The sequence below is a fragment of the Strix uralensis genome, chromosome 4 (assembly GCF_047716275.1).
Source record: "Strix uralensis isolate ZFMK-TIS-50842 chromosome 4, bStrUra1, whole genome shotgun sequence".
NCBI classification, from domain to species: domain Eukaryota; kingdom Metazoa; phylum Chordata; class Aves; order Strigiformes; family Strigidae; genus Strix; species Strix uralensis.
The window spans coordinates 102,968,283-102,987,890 of record NC_133975.1 but is presented as its reverse complement, the minus strand read 5'-3'; the positions used below and the strand labels follow the sequence as shown (position 1 = coordinate 102,987,890).

Sequence of the window (19,608 nt, the reverse complement as noted above, 5' to 3'; positions counted from 1 at the left end):
AGTAAAGAATGAAGATCTAAACTCCAGGCTATGTTCTGTTTTTTTAAACAGTCTATCATACCTGGTAAATAGCAGTTCTGTTTCCTACTAGGTAACTTACTGTAAGCAAAATAGAATTGGTGAGTCGGTCAAACACATTTGTGAGAGTGGGAAGACTCATGTAAAAATTACAGTAAGGAAGTTGCAATTCTCAACCAGTAAAGAGCACTATGTATTTGGCTGCTGTCTGGTAGGTTTGCAATTTTTCATCATGAAATACTGTAAGTTGGGGTTTCCAATACATTACTCCAGTGATCTTCAAGTACTTAATATGATTCAGTCATGTATTCTAGAGTACTAAAGGGTCCTTTGCACTGGAGAAATGTGAACCCTAGTATAGTGATCAGCCTTCTCACTTTTAAAATCCATTGGAAAGTGAGGAATTCAATAGTAATTTCATTTTACAAGTAACCTAAACAATTAACCTGTAAATATTATTTTTTCTTTTGGAAATAGGTCTTTAGTACTGTGTATTCTCTGTGTCCTTTTCGAAAATTAAACTCAAGTTTAATTTTCTGTAAATAATGAAAAATACTTGTGTACATATAAGTTGTTTCCTAAAGTACAGTAATTACGCTAAATTTAAATAGAAAACTAGCAAAGTAAGCAGTAGGTCATCTGAACATCATTCTTCTCCCATTTTTAAATTTTTTTTATTATTAACATGGAATTATCATGAAGTTGAGTTATATCCCATAATTCATGACAAAAAAAAATAATGCTTGCATTTACATATGCAATTAAAAGTCAGGATATGAATGTCCGAGCTGAGACACCAAAACAGTGCATCTGTAAATATGACTTTTGAGATTTTATCAGCTTCTTAAACTATTGGTCAAATTTTTTTTTTTTTTTATGCTTTCTTATACTTTTAAATTATTAGTGAGGTAATTATGTGATTACTTCACTAATGTGATCTTTTTTTTTTTCTTCTAGATATCTCTAAGTAAGTTAAAATCCAATTTCTTTTCTAGCTATCAAAAGCTTTGTTTCCCACTGTGCTGGTCTTCTTACGGATGAAGTTGTTCAGAGACTTCTTCCTCCTCTCCCAAGTGCTGTTGATTTATTGACACAGTAAGTGTGTGTATAAAACTGTTAAATGAGATTCTGGTTTTGAAAAGCTACAGCATAATTTTGTATTTGATTTAGTGCACTTTCTAAAGAACTTTCTTTTCAAGGTACAAGAATTCGAGTATAGAATTCAGCTATATAGCTGAAGACTTTTGCTGTCATAGTATGTCTTTCAGATTCCAGTATCATGTAAAAAATCTAGGGAAGAAATTATTGCATAGTTTTGTTAAATTAGTGTTTTTATCCTGCTTTTTTAATCAAACATACACATTCATGTTTACGCATGGTCATTTTTTATAAAATAAAAAACAAAGTTCAAGAATACATTTGGACCAAAAGTTTTAGACATGGGCATTTTTTATATTTAGATTCAGAGCTAAGATGGAAAGGGTTTTATAATTTTAAAACTTTTGCCTTCAGTGGTTTAGTGTATTTGGGCTCTAATCTCTAACACAGAGATATATCTGCAAATGGTTAATTGTAATAAATATAGGTACAATCAAAGGAAACAGAAAAACTTGTTTATTTCTCTAGTATTAAATCAAAATAATGACTGGGAAGGGAGAATCGACTTTCTGTCAGAACACGTGAAATTGTTTTACTTCTACTATTGGTAATGCAAATCAAAACTGTACTTATAGTATGCATAGAATTTAAAAGTATTCAGTAGAGTGGTACAAATGGAAGCAGAGTGTTACATAATGCTTAGTCTTTAACATCTCTGATGTGCTTTTTATATTTTAAGGCTTTCTTCAATATCTAAATCATATGGAAATTCTTTAAAAACGCCATCAACGGTTTACAGACATAAACTTTATGAATTGCTAGCAGTATTGCCTCCAAAGACCTATGAAGGTATGTATTTCCTTACAAAGGGAAATCCATTAAAAATACCATGGGCATGTTTTTAAGGCTTTTTTCAACATATATTCAGCTAAAAAGAATTACTTCCACCTTTGCTAATAAACACATTTTACTCCCTCTATTTAAATTTGATGAAATTGCAGTGAAGTCACTGTGGTTTTGAAAACCTAGTGTTCATCATCTTCCCCTCCCTCCCCCCCTCCTTACGAATATAGACTTTTGTCCGATTTTTGGTTGAAACTTGAAGGTAGACAACCTTGAAATTTTAAACTATTTGAAGAACTGACTTTCTTTGATGCCTGTTTTACATGGAATCTTTCATTGAATCCTAAATCCAAAAGGTGTAATCTTAGCATAAACCAATTGCATAGTCTATTGAAAGAATTTAATGTAATTGCTTCAAGTAGACTTATAAATTACAGATATATTAATCTGATCCTGTGCAGATTGTGGATAAAATGTTTGTATTTAAATAAAAATTTCCAGGGATAGACTTACTTTTCTGTAGCAGAACATATCTAGTAGTATTTAAAATCTAATCCTCTAATCCAGTAATTTATGCACTTTAGTTAGGTCTAACAGTTCAGCTAGAACATTGAATATTTGTCATCTTTAAATTGTTTGCCAAGTACTTTATGGACTGAAATAAGGAACCAGAGTGTTTTTGACAGCTGTAAACAGATGTACAGGGTATTTCATCAGGACAGAGAGAATATGGGCCAACCAGGCACAGAATTCGCTGTGTCCTCTGTATCATGCAGGGAATCCTTACTCAAATAATCTGCTCCATCTAGTGGTAACTAAGTGAATCTTCAAAAGAACAAATCCCCGACTTTTGCCTTGAAGCTGTTGTCACATTAGAAGTCTATATAACACTTGAAGCATAGTGTGTAATATTCATTTGTGACTTGGGCTTAAAAGACTGAAAATGACACCTCCATCCCTTAGAGCAAGTTATTTCTTTTGTTCTTTTTTTACAGGGTTGATGTTTTATAGAATATCAATATTTGGGTATGGGTGAGTTTAGTGGTTCCTTGGTGTGTTTAGGATTTTTGCATATGGTCTAACTTTATTGAAAAATATACAGTGTTTTACAGTGTGACCCGCAAAGCCTGCCTCTTGTGAGAGAGCATCCTAGCTGAGGATGCTGTGTTCTAAAACCAATAAATAAAGAAAAAGCTTAAAAGGTTTGTTATAAATAACTGATCACCCTGCTGAAAGCTTTGTAAATAGCCTTAGAATCAAAACAGTAATTTGATAGGTGTAGTCTCAGAGTTGTCTACCCGTTTGTAATACAGCAGTATGAGAGTAGGGAAAGAATGGAAACGCATATATTGCCAGAGCTTATTTTCAAGGTCTGTTGTATATTTTAGCATATAAGTATGCATCATTTAAAAATGCAAAAAATGTTTTTAAGTTAAAGCTTGAAACAAATACCCTTCTTTCCATATTATTTCCAGTATGACAGCTTCATGCAGAAACCCTCTGTCTTTGCAAATTCTAGGATTTTCAAAAATAAATTATTTTGGAAAACAATATGATTATGGAACCCAGGATGCTTTTTTTTCGATGTCTAATTTTAGTCATTATCACTAGGAAGAATATTAGAAGTACTCTTGTGTTGCACAGCCTGGCACATTTTGCATGGCTCAGAGGGGCACACTGAGTGAGAAGCTTTCACCAGTTCATGGTTTTATTTCTTTTCTTTTCATTTTCTTTGACTCGGGTAGTTAGCCAGAGGCTAGAAACCTGCAAGTTGTTTCTTTTTGAGAAAATTGGTGATGGGAACTTATACTAGGAGTTGTAACTCAAGCTTTCAGTATTTGCAAATAATGTGCAAAGCTTGTTTTCTTTAGGACAAGAGGAACAAAACCAAATACCCAGCCAAATAAACAGTTGAGAAGAGACTCTCTTTATTCATAGCTCCAAGCCTCTTTCTCAACTGATACCTTCAGATTTCGGAGGTCTGATATACTAGAACTTGTTTAGGTTCTGCTTGGTCTCTTGGTCATTTCCTGCTCTCTGTTTGCCTCTCTGATGTTTCTCTTACTGCTTCCTGTCATCACTAAAAATCACTATCTGCTCAAACAGCAGAATTTTATGAAGGTTTACTGTGAGTGTGCATGAGTAGTAGCTGATTTTTTGCATTATTTCAGCAATGACAGATACGAGAAGAATGTATTACGTTAACTTGAACATCAGTGAAATATATTTAACATATTTTAGTTGCTGTCTTCCATCATGTGAACCACTAAGGCTTTGCAATTTAGCTGATCTGAAGTATGAACTTGTTAGGCTGACAAAAGCTGGTTCTGTTTCTAAGATGATGATTCATATTCGTGAACTTTTTCATGTGTCATTAGTTTTGGATTATAATGTGCTCATGTTTTTGAAGCTAAAACCTTTATTTCCTGTGAGTTAATATAAAAATTTTAGTTTTTATAATGTCCAATTCGATAATTTCTCACAAATAATTTCAGTAGTTTGAATTTTGATTATTAGATTTGTTGATGTTTTCTGTGGTCTGAAATTAATGTGTTTTGTCAGACAACTCATTAGCGTTCTTTTCATTCTTCAGCTTTTTGTGCTTCTTATGTTCCACTGTCTAAACCATAAAATTGAATACAAGCATTCACTTCTCTTTCTTAACAGGATGAGATGAATAGCTAGGATGCTGGAACAGCGTTCTGGCTCAAAATTTTGGACTGCTTTACATTGGGATAATATTATTTGACATGTTGAGGATGGCCAAGTGTCTGGGACTAAAATAAATGTTAATTTGGTAAAAAATTGCCAAATATCTCCATTAAATTTTATTTGAAAAGCTGTTTTCATAGAAAGGCGATTTTTTTTTAATTGTGGTCTATAACAATTAATGAAAGAGCAGTTTCTAGTTGTTGTTTTTAGTTATGGTGTTTTTTAAAAAGGCTCAATTTCTGTCCCTTTGACACACTATCTTGCATCTTGGAATATATTTGATAGTGCTAACCTTTTCCACTTAGATTTGAGTTAGGCATTTGAGGAAAAATTACATACTTGCTAATTAGTCAGGGAGGCAGGCAAAGCAACAGATGCCTGCAGGGGAGAGAGGCTGGTGGGGACAGGAGTTTGGGAAGCAGCGGGGAGGAATTCAGCTTTCTTAGAACAGATTCAGGATTCAGAAAGGGTAAAATAGCTGGTTGCATCTACCAGCTTCAACTGTATAAATGGTTCTGCTTGTGCTCATGAGGTCCTGATAACTGTTGTCCCACTTTTTGGAACTTCCGTGTGTTGAAAAATTATAAGCAACTTCAGTGCAAATGGGAAATTTTGTGATCATCTAACAACAATACTGAATGCAAAGAACTGGAGATGTGGAGTTAAGCCCCCATTAATGCTGATATTTCCCAATTCAAGAGGACTTGACTTTGCAATCCTAGTGCTCCAGAGATAAATTCTTAAGTAATATTTGCATAAAGACTGTACATTCCTTAAAATCAGTTCTGCACAACTTACCAGATAAGCCAGACCTTTCTCATCATGTGTGGTTCAGCACTGGAAATGATCTCTCGCTGCAGGGACTATTTTAATAACCTAAAATAGTCTGACTCGAAATGCCTAATGTTGTTGTTTATGTATAATGCACAATCTTATCTGAAATATTATGTACAAAAATATGGGAAAGTTTTAACTACCAGTGTAAATTATCATAATGCAATTATGATACAGTGAATTCCTCATGCTTTGCTTTTTGAGTGCAAACTCCTGAAATAGGGCAGTATGTTCTGCAGCTTTTGGTTATTTATCAAACTTGTAGATGCTTTAAATTACATCTGTTTGCCAAGTCCAAGTATTTCTGCGTAGTAATAATACATTCCACAGCATTAATTTTCAGGAAATAGAAGAAAATATGGTTGTGTTTGTTACTGACTTTTTTTCTTCTACTTTAATTATAAATACAACTATTTTACTTGATTAGCAGTTGCATAGCATTATGCCTTCTGTAAAGGTCTCTGTTTTTCAGCTTCTAGATTGCTCTATGTGCTTAGTTTGCTTATCTTAGGTAATGCTGTTGTTTCCCCTGTAGCAAGAGCATTCTCCAAAAAACTATTTGAAGACTAAAGAAAAATGTTAGATTGTTGCTATTTTAGTATAAATATCTTGCTCTCAAAGTTGCTTGTAGCAAGTAATTAACTGAAAATTCTGAGTATTTTTTTCCTTTAATTTAAAGGAAGCTTCTGTGCTATTCTAAAAGAGTTAGTGGTTGACTTGACTGTCCCAGATAGCCAGATCGACGCCTCTACATTCTTGCTTCCCCCACTTTGTCATGAGAATGATCTCCTTTTACTTGGTCCCTTACTGCAGGAGACTGACCACCGATTTATTGAAGAGCAGGTACTTTTTGTTCTAGTATAATGGTGGTATTATATTTCCATACAGTTCTATTTATTGGGATCAGTGCTGGTTTTGTCTTTGTCAGAAATATGGCTATAACTTTTTTCCTTTTTACAGCTCCTTTTAGGCAACAGCATAGCTGGCGGCAGCCTGGAGTATGACCCTTACTCAATTTATGAGAAAGCTGCAAAAGGTGATTCAGTACCTAAACCACTACCTCCCGTATTGTCTGTTATCAGTGCAGCAACTCATCTTTTTGGAGTTATGTTCTCCCATGTAGCAGAATCTCACAGGTAAAGTAGTAACTGTAACTGCTGAGGAATTTGGGAGATGCTAAAAGATAGTCACAGTGTTGTTTGAACACAGAAGAAAACAATTCTGAAAAAATAATGAATTGTATAAGTGGATTCTGTAAAACCTTTATCTGCCTCAGTCTTTATAAAAAGTGGATGGGAAGAAACAAGAGTGTGTGTCTTAACACAGTTCTGTCAAGGTACAAGAATGCTTGAAAGGGATCACAGACTTCTCTTGGTTTTGTGTGTGTGTATCTGTATCTTCCCACTGCACACGTGACATTTTGGTTTGTTTCGTATTTATTAGCACACCAATTGCCGAGGCATGAAATTCTTCAAGATTTTTGCATGCTGTTGCTTATTCTGTGTGCTGCTGGTAATTTTCTTGAATGCAGCATTAGAGCAAATAAATTATTTTTAATTTAAATGGCTTTATATTTTCAAACCCAACTGTAGTTAGACCTTGGATCATGATCGTTATAGGTGGTGATGGTTTTGTAATTTCCTGTGAGGGATGACCGCTTAGCATGCAAGTCCTGAGTCTTGATGTCTTCACTGCTTAGAATGCTCGGCAGTTAGTGTAATCCTGAGGCAGCTGTTTGTATACGAGCATACCTGCCAATAAAATTGCCACTTGCTTTATGATATGTTCTTCTGACTTGCATTTACTTCCATATTCTGTCTTCACTGACTTCTTTTTTGGTGGTTTTTTTTTCCTGTTTGTCTGGGCTTTTTGCCCCTACTGTCACCAGTTTGCTGGTTCGTTTTCTTCACCTGTTTCTCAAGACCTGAACTAATTGCTGCAGATAACTGCATTTTTCTTTTCTTTTTATTTCCCGTCACCCTTTCTCAATTTTAAGTCAAAATGCATCATTCCCATACACAGTTCCTTTTAATAACATCTGTCTAATGTTACTTAGGTATAGGTAATTATCTCTGAATACATACGTTATAAGGAAACAGAGGCAAAAAGTTCGTGTTCGTAGACTAATTACCTATTCTAATATAGAATACAAAAATTTTCTGTAGTAGACAGGGATGCCAGTTGAAGGAAAATGTTCAAAAGTTAGGGTAATAGGTTTGTTCCACCTCTGTTTCTATCATATATAGGCTTTGTTGTGTGTTTTAAAATAAAAAAGCTTGATTTGTTTCCTCAGTTTTTAATTCTGTGGTTTCTTTTCTTTTTTGTTTAAGGCTCCAGGTGTTAGAACAATTGTTGAATTCCATAAAGCAAACAAAAGGATCACGGCAACAAATAGTACAACTAAATGTTGTGTCAGCCTTTTCCACTTCCTTAAAGGTAAGTCTCCTTCAAGGTTTCTCTCCTTTGTTTCTCTCCCTCTCTGTTACTAAAACATGACATCTGTTAGTTCAAATGTGTCTACACAGCAGTTCTTGTTTTGATTAACAGTCAAGGTGAAGATCAGTCCTGTTTTCTGTAAAATATTTACTGTTTTGTCACACTTTTCTTAAGTGATGAAGAGTCATAGTTTAGTTTTTCCCTTTATTTGATGTTAAAGGGTTAGGGAAACCCATTCTAGTACACTGTAGTGTACTATCATCCATACTAGTGTCATTCAAATAGGAGAGAGATGGAAAAATTCTGTTTGTATCATTTCTGTCTTTACCACTGTCTCTTTCATATTCCTTACTGTATAAATAAATAAAAAAGTAACAATTGGTAAAAAAATCTTGTCGCTATCTGCCATTTGTTGCTTTTCTCTGATGCTTTATTTGTATTTTCCTCTGTTCATGTCAGTTTTCATTCTTCCCTTCTTAGGTTTTCTTCAAAGTAAGGCAAAATGTTTTCAGAATAGGCAAGAGTTTTCTTTGTATTTGTATTTAGGGCATATTTAATTTGCAATCCAGATAACAGCTGTAGCTTATGCTCATATTCTTTTTTTGGGCTGGGATTTTTCTTTGTGTCATTTATTCTGTTTTCACTGGTTTTCTTCTTGATATTATTTTCCTGAGTTTTATGCTAGTGTGTTGGTTTATTGGATTCTACTGCAATCTATCCAGTATTTCTTAAAATCAGAATGTTGATATTATAATGTTGTGGTATGACATACACTTATGTGGAGTTAGGCTTCTGAGTCTCAAAACAGCAGATAAAAGGGAAAGAAAATCAAATCCCTTCTGCAGGTCTTGTAATTTTTGTATGACACGGAAAAACACATTCTGATTTCTATACTGTCTTGCTGTTTAATATATTTAATATCTATTTTTAGCACTTGGCTAACTGCAAGGGAAGTTTAGGTCCAGAAGAAGTTAGAAGGTCTGCCCTGACATTGGTAATGGGTGCCTTGGAAAGCAATAATCCACTCCTAAGATGTGCTGCTGCAGAGTGTTTGGCCAGATTGGCACAGGTGGTTTCTGACAGTGCCTTCACTGCTCGATTAGCACAAGTCAGTTTTGACAAGTAAGTTCAAAAAATGTGTGGTAAGTTACTAGTTGAGTTTATATAAATGTTTAAGAAATCTATCTGGCTTCTATTATGATAATAATTTTTAAAAGCTGGTTCCTTCATGAATTTGATGTCACTTCAGAAATTAACAGGAAAAAGCACTGCCTGACTTGAGCGTGTATTTCTTAGTTTTGCTGACCTTTAAGAAGATTGTCTGAGTAAGCATGTCAACTTTCAAATAAATTAAATAGGCTGCTGTTCTAGGAACACCATTTAAGTATATCTAAATTATTTCTGGTCCTTCCTTCAGATAAGAGATGATAAATGAATTTAGAATTTTGGCAATATAACAATGTCTAATAAAATATTTTGCTGATAATATACTAGAAATTCCATTTGTAGATGTGCTTATTACATAGTATTAGTCTTGGTGATGACACTAACAGCTTTCTTTCCTTACAACTAATAGGCTAAAATCTGCTAGGGATGTGGTATCAAGGACAGGTCATTCTTTGGCTCTGGGATGTCTGTATAGATACCTAGGAGGAATAGGTTCTACTCAGCACCTGAATGCATGTGTTGGAATCCTTTATACTTTATCTCAGGACAATACTTCTCCTGATGTACAGGTACTTGTCACTTCTCTAAAAATGTAATGTTACAAATTAACTGATTTATATTCTGGAGTACAAGTTTTTTCTTGTAAGAATAACATTTCACAACCTCTTAGGCATATCTCACAGGTGATGGCTGGAGCAGCAAAGGCAATGAAAAACCATAGCCCCTGCTGGAAATCCACCTTCCAAGCAAGAACTATGATGGGATATGGGAGGCTCTTATTAACGATCAGTGAGACTGATAAGGCTAAAATACGCTTCAAATATTCAAATAAGGCTTCAAAACCAATATCTGATGGTTTAGGAATTGATTAATTTCACATTCACCTATATCTTGACCTTGACTAGATAGTACCTAGGTGTTTTTGTTCATGTCAGTTTTTGTTTCTGCTATGATGTTTACTTCACAGCATTTTTTTGATGAAGGGTTATGTAGTAAATAATAGGGATTTGTAGCCTGAATGCTGTAGAATTTGCTCAATATACTTGAATAAGGCAAGATGTTTTGAAGACTAATTAAAATTACTTCCTTGCAGATAAAACTATTATCTATCAGAATAGCTTTAAAAGACATTGAGCATATTCCATGTAATTGTTTAAATCTGAGTTAAAGAATTCTTTTAAGCTTTATCTAGGATATCTTTACACAGAGAACTGTATGTTGGCATGAAGCAGATGTGGCTATTGGTGCAAAGTGACTGAGACTAAAACAATATGTTGTTTCAGCAGTATTTTTTCATAATTCTCTTGTTCTTGCACATGGAACTAGAAGAAATTTTACAAAGAGTATAATGTATTTTAAGAACAATAATTATTAAATTTGCTGTTAATTTTTTTAATTAACAATGACACAATATTTCTTTCATTGCAGAACATACAGTACCTTGCAAAATATTCAAAATGGTTTATTAAGCATCAGGTTCTTAAAGTTTCTTTCTATAACCTCTCCATTTGTCCCTTTGGAACCTAAAAGTACAACTTCTATTACACTCAGTTACTGAGTTTCACTTGAACTATCAAATTTTTAAAAGATCTTATGTTTAATCTATCATATAGACATTACATGACTGCTCCTCTTATTTTACAGGCATGGGCATTACACTCTCTGTCACTGATAGTAGATTTAGCTGGCCCCTTGTATCATGTGCACGTGGAACCTACCTTATCTCTTGTTCTCATGTTGTTGTTGACTGTGCCTCCTGCTTATGCTGAAGTTCACCAAAGCCTCGGTCGCTGTTTAAATGCACTTATTACCACATTGGGCCCTGAGTTGCAAGGTATGCGACATATAGCATCAGCAACAAAATTGCTAAACATTGTTTGAATGTGTAATTCAAATTTTATCAAGAAATAAGAACATGCTGTTTTTTTCCTTGTTGTAAGACATTTCACAGGCCATGAGTTTATGCTATCAGGATGACACAACTGCTAGATAGTTTTCCAACAATAGTGTTTTTTCCTTTGTTTGAACTGGTTCTCCAAGCCTTGCCTTGGGCTGAAAATTCTTATATTTAGCATGAAAACAGAAGGTATTCCTATTTAAAGAGTTAGGAGCCAGTCTGTGTCTTAGTTATGATGCAAACATTTAAAATTTGCATCTAAATCAACTTCTAGATAGCTGGATGCTGAAATTTCTAGAGAGCAGTGTGACTGTTATTCATTGATATGCACGTATAACACAGATACAGAAAATATCTTCCAGGAGGATGAGAATTATGGGTGGCTTGGAAAAAAGACAGGTTATCATGTTCTGAAAATAAAAAGTTGGTGTTTTAAAAACAAAAACCAGAACCTGTTTTTCCTTCCAAATACAGGCAGCAGTACAACAGTTTCAGCCTTAAGAACTTCCTGCCTCCTGGGCTGTGCAGTGATGCAGGATAATCCTGACTGCCTTGTTCAGGCTCAAGCCATCTCTTGCCTTCAGCAGCTTCACATGTTTGCTCCTCGACACGTCAACTTGTCTAGCCTTGTCAGCTGCTTGTGTGTGAGTATACGTTTACTAGTCTATATCCTTGTATTTTAAAATATTTTGTTCAGAAACACTTAAAAAATTCAGATGCTTCTTTAACCAGAGAAACTGATCATTGTGTAGGGGTGAGGTGTTTCATATGCTCCTACAGGTAAGTATTCTCTATTTTTTCAGTTTTTTCCCCAGCTTCTGCTTCTCCTTTACAAGATGTGCACATTCTGTAGAAATCTTGGCCTTCTCAACTGCTTGTAAGTGTTATTGTTAAGGCCAGTTGTTTGGCAGGATATACCATCCATCATAATTTTGCTGGATTTTTACCAGCTATTTTATGTTGGCCAGTTTTTTCCTCTGATGCTTCTTATGTCTTAGGTGAAGGATTAATTTTAAAAGTATGTATAATAATTACTGAGAATTGTTTTGTTTGGATTTGTTTTTTCACGATAGTGAAAAATTGTAGATTTCTCTATTTCATAATTTCTGTAGCACTAATGCTTCAGTGTACTGTCGTCTTGTCAGTATAAAAATTTCTGACACTTACATAAGTAATAGTCAAACTAGGTCTTTGGAAAAAATAAATAAAATTTTTTCAGCCTTGTTTGACAAAGAGGTGGGAGGTTTTGTTTGCTGGGGGTTTTTTTCGTTCCTTTTGTCCCCCCCAAAGTTTCTCTGTCTTGGAATAGCTGCTGTTCAGAAGCACTTAGTTCTATGAAGAAAGCGAAAATAATTTTCTGGTAGTTATTAGCCTTGGTGGGTTTTCAGGGGCTAGCTACGTTTTTTTGTGGGGGGGGTGCTTTTTTTCCTGTTTGTTTTTTTCTTTTTAAAGAAGACCATCTAGTCTCCCTGTAAATCAGAGGGAAACAAATAAACACAGACAATAAAATATGGTGGGTTTTTTTTAATCTCTCTTGTTTATCTTAACACAGTTCTCATTTACATCTTCCCCTGGGTAGCACTTGTATATCGATACTAACCATATATTGATTTTGTGTAAAGTTTAGATTCCTTCCATTTACCTTTATTTAGTTTGACTAGAAACATGATTGTGGGAGCCAGGAAAAATTGAAGGAGAAGCTCTTTCAGCTCCACATTGTGTTAGGCATGGACATACTAGTTTCAGAAGAACTGGAACTCATCTGAAGTGTTCTTTCTTTTAAAGTACACTAGCTATGATTTTCTCTTCTCTGGGTAAAACACAGGTTTTCTTAAATTGATAAAATCAGAACAAATCGTGTAAGTCACTTTCTTGCTCAGAGGATGTATTAGCATTTGGAATCATAAGTAAATCCATGTATAGTATGATTTTTCTAATAGCAACTATCTACTAGTAAAGAGGATGTCATGATAAAGTTGTTTTGTCTGTACAATATTACTGATTTTTATTGGTTTTACAAATTGTCTCAAAGTACTTCATACAGTACTTTATGAACTTCATAACATTAAATTACTTAATTAAGAAGTGTGTGTGTTCGTGCATCTGTACACATGTGTGTGTTCATCTCTACCCCAGAAACAATTGTGAGCTTCATAGGGGAGGAGCCCACCGAAGTCAGTGAACTTTTCTCATTCTCATGAACTTGTTACAGAACTATGGCAAATGTTGCTGATACTGACAATTCAGTAAACATCAATATGTCTCTCAAGAGTGTCATAAAGAAGGTTTGAGTGTATGCTTTGAAGGTCTGTGAGAAGATCATTGCACAAGCAGACTTCTGCATTTGTAAAACAAACCATCCATCTGTGTAGTTTCCACCCACTAAATCACCATCTCACTAGGGAAGCAGAATAAACTATTGGACCGGACCTGAAATCTGCTCTTGACTTGTTGGCTTGCAAGGTGACCCTCAGCAAGTCATTCTCCATGAGTTTTTAAATTTCTGCAAGTGGAGATCAAGGTGTGACTGTCCTCCTTTGCAACTCATTTTCAAGTCTTAAGGGGAAGCAGAGTATAAAAGCTGGGCACTAGACACTGTGGATATCCACCACTGCATTCTTTATTTCAGGCAGAAAAACAGGAGGCAAAGAGTCTGTGGTCAAATAAGTGATCTTTTCCCCTTCTGTCCATAGAAACATGAATTCTCACTCGTAAAATCTTGAAAACAAATGTGCAAAGAAATTTATTTTTAGTAACATTTGAACTAACTCCCTTCTCCATCCTTTTCCTCAAGGTTTAAAAAAAATTTCTGTGTTTTCAAACTTGCCTTTTGAAAATTCTGAAATAGACATTCTCTTCCCTTTTTCCCTTTTTCCCACAAATGTAGCATTAGGCATGCCAACACAATTGCTGTGAGCAGCTGCAAGCTACCTCCTCCACCTGTCTTCCCACCACCTAGAGCATGAGGTGGTTTAGGTCCCCAGAGTATTTAAACAGCTCAGTTTGTGACTATGCTAGCACTAACAAAACATGACTTGGGCAATGGATACACAGCTTCACTGGCTTGTTTTTTGTTTGGCTTTTTTTTTTTAATTGTATACATGTGCCTGTCATTATCTGGCTTCCCTTCTTCAGCTTCTGAAAGTATTCCTTGTTTGTCGATTGGGTCTTTTTTCATGGGGCTTTGCATCAAACAGTAATGCTTATCCTGTCTGGTAAATTCTTGGCTCCAGTGAAATAGAAATCATATGCTTTTATTCATGTCTAACATCAGCTCTAAAGCTAACACAGACTTCTGAAGAGCTTATCTGTGTAAGCTTCTGATGTAGTGAACACTAGTTCTCAGCTGCAAGACATTAAAGATATTTTGAAATGTGATAACTGTACGATGTCAATAACTATGCTGTGCTGTTGTCTTGGTACTGTTTAAGTACTAATTTTAGGAGCAGCTGGCTTGCAATTTTAAGTGTGTTTCAACATTAAATATAATAAATGAACTAAGCAAATTAAGATTTTGGTATGTTTGAGATAAGATTCTGAATTTTAATGTATGCTGAATTTATATGTAATGGCCTCCATGTGTGGTTGGTATCACTGTGATATCTATATTTTGGTTTTGTCATGACTGGTTTGTCATTTGTTTTTGTGCAGGAAATCTTGTTGGATAATTCTGTGTTGGTAGGTCCCTGTGCCTTGTTAATCCTAAATTTTTGCAGTTTGCAGTGGTGTTTTTTATTTCATCTTTTATCTTTTCCTTTTAACCATTTTAATGTTCTTTTAATTTCTCTTAGCATGTCAAGTGACATTTGATTGTCATCCTAACCAGACCCTTCCTAACTTTATGCAGATGGCAGACATACATTTCATTTATGTGCTTAGTGAGACATAATTTTGTTTTTAACCTGTTAAGCACAGAAAGGGAACTGTTTGTTCATTTAAGTTTGTATGTGATGCTTGCATTTTGTGTCTGTTATTTAGTCCTGTCCCTTGCTTAGAATATGGGAGAATGAGGAAGATGAAAAATGTGCGTCTTGCATTTTTCAGTAGCCTGAATTGGATCCTCTGTTTTTTCCCTATTAAAAATGAGCACGGAACTTATGCATGTCCAACTTGAAGTAGAATGTGTAGCCTGCTTGCATAAATGTTGCATTAAAAGCTTCACTTGTTTTTAAAGTTTCAATTAAAGTATCTTGCAGACATACTTACTGAGTCAGGTTTCTTTTCTTTTAGAAGAATTATGCAGAGAGTATATCTTTGTGTGTATTAAATATGTAATTCTGATTATTGTAGGTTCATGTGCATGCATAGAAATACAGAAGACTAAGCTTAGTTTTGTTAAAGTAACAAAGTTGAAATTCTGTATCACTCCTGTTATCTTTAACTTTTTCTTTTGAACTCTATGTTAACTAATATATATTATTCATTTTGACTAACATTGACCTGTTGCTGGCAAATGAGGAGCGTGACCTTACTGCAGGGTTTCCGTGCAGCAGACACTCAGCTCTGTGTATTTTAAGGATGGTGACAGCTAAGGGTACACAACTGCTTTAGTTGTAGAGAATATTTTTTTTTATTATAATCTAAGCTTAATTTAAAAGAAGCTGCATAAATATTGGTGTAGCCATCTTGCCTGGCCACACAGCTGGTTCACTCTATCTTTGGGATCCCCTTCAGAATGTTCTTAAAATTGAAAGCAAGCAAATAAAAATCAGATAGCTCCACTCTAACAAAAGAACCTTGAAGCTATGTCTTGGTTTTTTTAAGTGTTTTTCCTTGTTTCTGTAATAAAGAAGCTGTTATTATGTATTTTTCAGTATAAAAAACAAACACTGGCCTGGTGGTGTTAAAATATGGTGATGCTATAAACTTTTTTGCTAGAAACTGCTCAGGAGAGCTGACTTGTCTCAGTGTGATAGATTCACCAGTAACTCTCACCCTTCCTCTCACCTTTTCTGAAACATAATTTAATGTCATCTGAGTAAATAATATTTTTTGTGGTGAAATTGCAGCAGTGTTTTCTTTGCTCTTTCTTGTAAACTTCCTTTCATGCATGGAGTTCAGATTTACTAAAGCCTGATTGACTGTCTCACCCTTGGTTACACTGACATTTCTTTAGTTACATCTGAGGATGATTTGAGTAATTTTCTCTTTCACTGAGTTTCCAAGCCCATTATATATACCCTGTAGTCAAAGAATATAGTTAATTGTTCATTAAGACCACGATTCAGCAGTCATTGAAGTTAATGGGGGTGTCTCTACCCGTATTGGTGGGAGCTGGATCCAGCCCCAAACCAGTCTTATTAGTTACCTTTGGAGAGAAAATGTTAAAAGTACCTATATGTTAAAATTGATTACAGGAGTTGCAAAACCTTTCATTTGTGGTTTAAAAAAAAAAAAAAGCTGAGCAAAAATACCATCAATTACATGCTTACTGACTTTACGATTTCTTGTAACTACAATTGTTCAGAAAACACCAGCCTTACTGAGGTATTGTGATAAAGGTTTGTAGCCGTCTTACTGTTTCTTCTTGCGTGTTTCAGGTGAATCTCTGTAGCTCATACTTATTATTGAGACGTGCAGTGGTAGCTTGCTTACGGCAACTTGTGCAAAGAGAAGCTGCTGAAGTGTCAGAATATGCCATTGCATTAGTTAAAGAGAGCAGAGAAGATTTTACTCCAGGTAACATATTCCAGTTTTGAGATCAAAGAGCTTGACACATTGGTAGTGCTATGGGTATGAAAACTTTGCTATGTTCTTGAAATCTTTAACTCAAAAAGATTTTTCTGCTTCAGTTCTCTACATAGTACCAAATTATCGAAACATCCTCATCCTTTCTTAGTGATAAAATGAAGATACTATTGCTTTTCATATACTGTAGATAGTAAGGGTCACTAAATGAGAAAATGCAAGTGGAGTTCCAGAGAAACCTAATCCTATCTAGCCAGTAGTTGTTGTAATAACAGCTTCATAGTCCTGCATTTTACATACATATTCATAATTTTATTTTGCCACATAAATCTATTCTTAAATTAAAAACCTGTCATTGAGGGAAGGTGTACAAAACGTGCTGAAGAAAGTTTCCGTTGACCTCTTTGGAGAACTAGTTAACTAATGATGATATGGGGTCCCTAGAATTTTTAACTTGCTAAAGGTTTGGGTTTTTTCTAAAAGGCCTGAGAATGATCACTAGTTCATTTTCATGTGCCTTCCTATGAAGGGACAGTGGTAATAAATGATTTCACTTTGGATTTCAATTCAAGCTCGTTTGGAAATTTTCAGGAAAGATAGGCTATAGCCATTTTGTAAAACTGCTGATTTTTAAAACTGGTAATATTGGGCAAATAAAAATTGATCATATTCATTTAACAAATTATTTTGATGTGTCTGGTTTTGAGATTTCTTGGAGAATAATTTCAACTTCCCTTTCAAGTTAAAACATTGTTTTAGAATTACCTTATGAGTCAGCGTGAAGAATCAGATGGCCAAAGATAATTTTTTTCAGGAGCTCACATGCTATGGTGATAGTAATGCTGTGAAATTCAGAGTGTGATTCTTTTTTTTTTTTTCCCCTGAGGTAACTTTCTTCCTGTTGTTAGTATGTTTCTGTAAAAGTTAAAAGGTTTTCTTTGTATTCAGATGATTTAGATATGGTATTAAAGTAATTAATACTATTATTTCAGAAGTATTTCAGGGCTGAATACTTGTTCACAAGATACTCTGTGCAACCTTCAGGGGGGTTTCTGTGGTCATTACTGTGGTTTTGTGATGTACAGCATTCAGCTCACAGATTTTATTCTTAGCAGATGTTAACATCAGAGAAATAGGCCTGGAGGGGGCATTGCTGGGCTTGCTGGACAAAGAATTGGATCAAAGATTGTGCCAAGATATCAAGGAGACTCTGACTCATATGCTTACTTCAATGGCAGTTGAGAAACTCTCTTTTTGGCTGAAGCTTTGTAAAGATGTTCTTGCTGCCTCAGCTGGTAAGTCCTAATACACTGTCGTTGAGAACACATGAAAATAAGGCCTGCAGCAATATAGTATCTCACTGAGGGAAAGTATTCTTGTTTCTTGAATGTTTGACATTTATAAAGTGTATCATTGTCCTTCATATTGAAATATTGGACCCTTCAACTTAGTTCTTTCAGAAGGAATATAATATTCTCCCTTCTGATTGTCTTTTCCCTATTGAACAAGTTTTTGTAAACCTTTTAGTATATCTTGCTTGTTCATATTCTTGTTGATTTATAGTCCTAATGGTAACTTATTTGCATATCAAAAATGGAAATGCAGAATATATTTGAGCTTGTGGGTCCTGTGCAATTACCTACAACAAAAATATTCAGACCCTCTCTTCTATTAATAATAGGAATGATGCAGACCTACTATATCATAATGAAACTCCTGAGCAGATAAAATTAATTACTGTGCCGAATATTGGTGGTGGTGGTGAATTGTTTTCTTTTAACTGCAGTGCAGGAGGAAAACTTCTTGGGTTTAGATTTTTTGATTTGGAAACGTACTAGTTTCTAATGTGTCACACTTATTTTAAAAGGTTTTTTTCTTTTGCTTCTTTTACTGCAGTTCTTCATTTACTTTCATGGTATTGATCTTGTCTTCCAGCAAGTAATATCAACCAAATTCAGACAGTTTTGCTACATTTTATTTTTAATTCTAGCATTTACTTTTAGACACTGAGGTTGAAGGGAGTTATAATGAGTTGGAGGCTAGAGATGGACTTTGAAGAGATTTCCATATGAGTCCTTCTGTAGTTTTCAGTTACAGTGAGAAAGAATATTACATTTCTTCTTTTTTTTTAACCCGTGTCCTAAATACAGATTTCAATACAGTAGCTTCAGTAGATACCACTCAAGAAGAGGAAACTGCCAAAGTGGATGATGCATCTGTATTAACGTCTGACAGTGATGAGAGGTTCCATCCTTTCAGTAATCCACGATGGTCTACCAGAGTTTTTGCTGCAGAGTGTGTTTGTAAAATTATAAGCCAGTGTGAAAATGCAGGCAGTGCACATTTTGACATAACTTTGGCTCAGGAAAGAAAACAACGTGATTCAAGAGGTATGTGTTAAACACTGAAAGAATTTCACAGAATGTGAAGTACGCTTAAAATATATGTTAGTTGTTTGCATCTTAATAAAATTCATCATAAATTTGTGTTTGTAATCACTGAAACCTTTAATTACTCTTATTAGAAGTCTATATTTATTAAGGTGTGAAGCAATTTTTATTTGCCAAAATACTGGCATATCACTGCAGCATTTACACTCACTTTCCTGGTTATAGTACCATGGCATATGCATAGGAAGCCATTGTTTCTGCACAAGCACTGGCAATCAGAAGTGATAGCTGGCACCAACCTACAACATCACAGTTTGGTATCTGGGATTATGACTAAAAAACTCTACTTCTTTGTTTCATAATTTGCGTAATTACCAGTAGAAACACAGTGCCAATTTTCAGTACCTCTTGTGTTTATCTGGAGGTGTTTTCCTCAAAACTCTTTTTTTAGAAAATCAGCCTCATACATAAAGATATTTATGCTTTATTGTAAGTATTTTTTTTCCTTACATTCAAATGGAGAGG

The 19,608-nt window shown here is 34.7% G+C and overlaps 1 protein-coding gene across 6 annotated transcripts in view; it reads left to right on the top strand.

Annotated features, from left to right (window-relative positions):
- The window catches only part of HEATR5A (HEAT repeat containing 5A), a 66,150-nt gene that overhangs the window by 30,078 nt on the left and 16,464 nt on the right, over positions 1–19,608 (top strand). For 2 of the 6 annotated variants that reach the window (XM_074868252.1, XM_074868250.1), the window contains exons 14-26: positions 1,014–1,113; positions 1,856–1,965; positions 6,185–6,348; positions 6,466–6,641; positions 7,836–7,941; positions 8,873–9,063; positions 9,518–9,677; positions 10,753–10,942; positions 11,480–11,649; positions 14,657–14,683; positions 16,546–16,684; positions 17,806–17,988; positions 18,844–19,083. In XM_074868252.1, coding sequence (XP_074724353.1) covers positions 1,014–1,113; positions 1,856–1,965; positions 6,185–6,348; positions 6,466–6,641; positions 7,836–7,941; positions 8,873–9,063; positions 9,518–9,677; positions 10,753–10,942; positions 11,480–11,649; positions 14,657–14,683; positions 16,546–16,684; positions 17,806–17,988; positions 18,844–19,083 — 1,956 coding nt within the window. The remainder of the gene's footprint in view (positions 1–1,013; positions 1,114–1,855; positions 1,966–6,184; positions 6,349–6,465; positions 6,642–7,835; positions 7,942–8,872; positions 9,064–9,517; positions 9,678–10,752; positions 10,943–11,479; positions 11,650–14,656; positions 14,684–16,545; positions 16,685–17,805; positions 17,989–18,843; positions 19,084–19,608) is intronic. The other 4 variants (XM_074868255.1, XM_074868253.1, XM_074868251.1 and 1 more) reach the window with 3 other exon arrangements.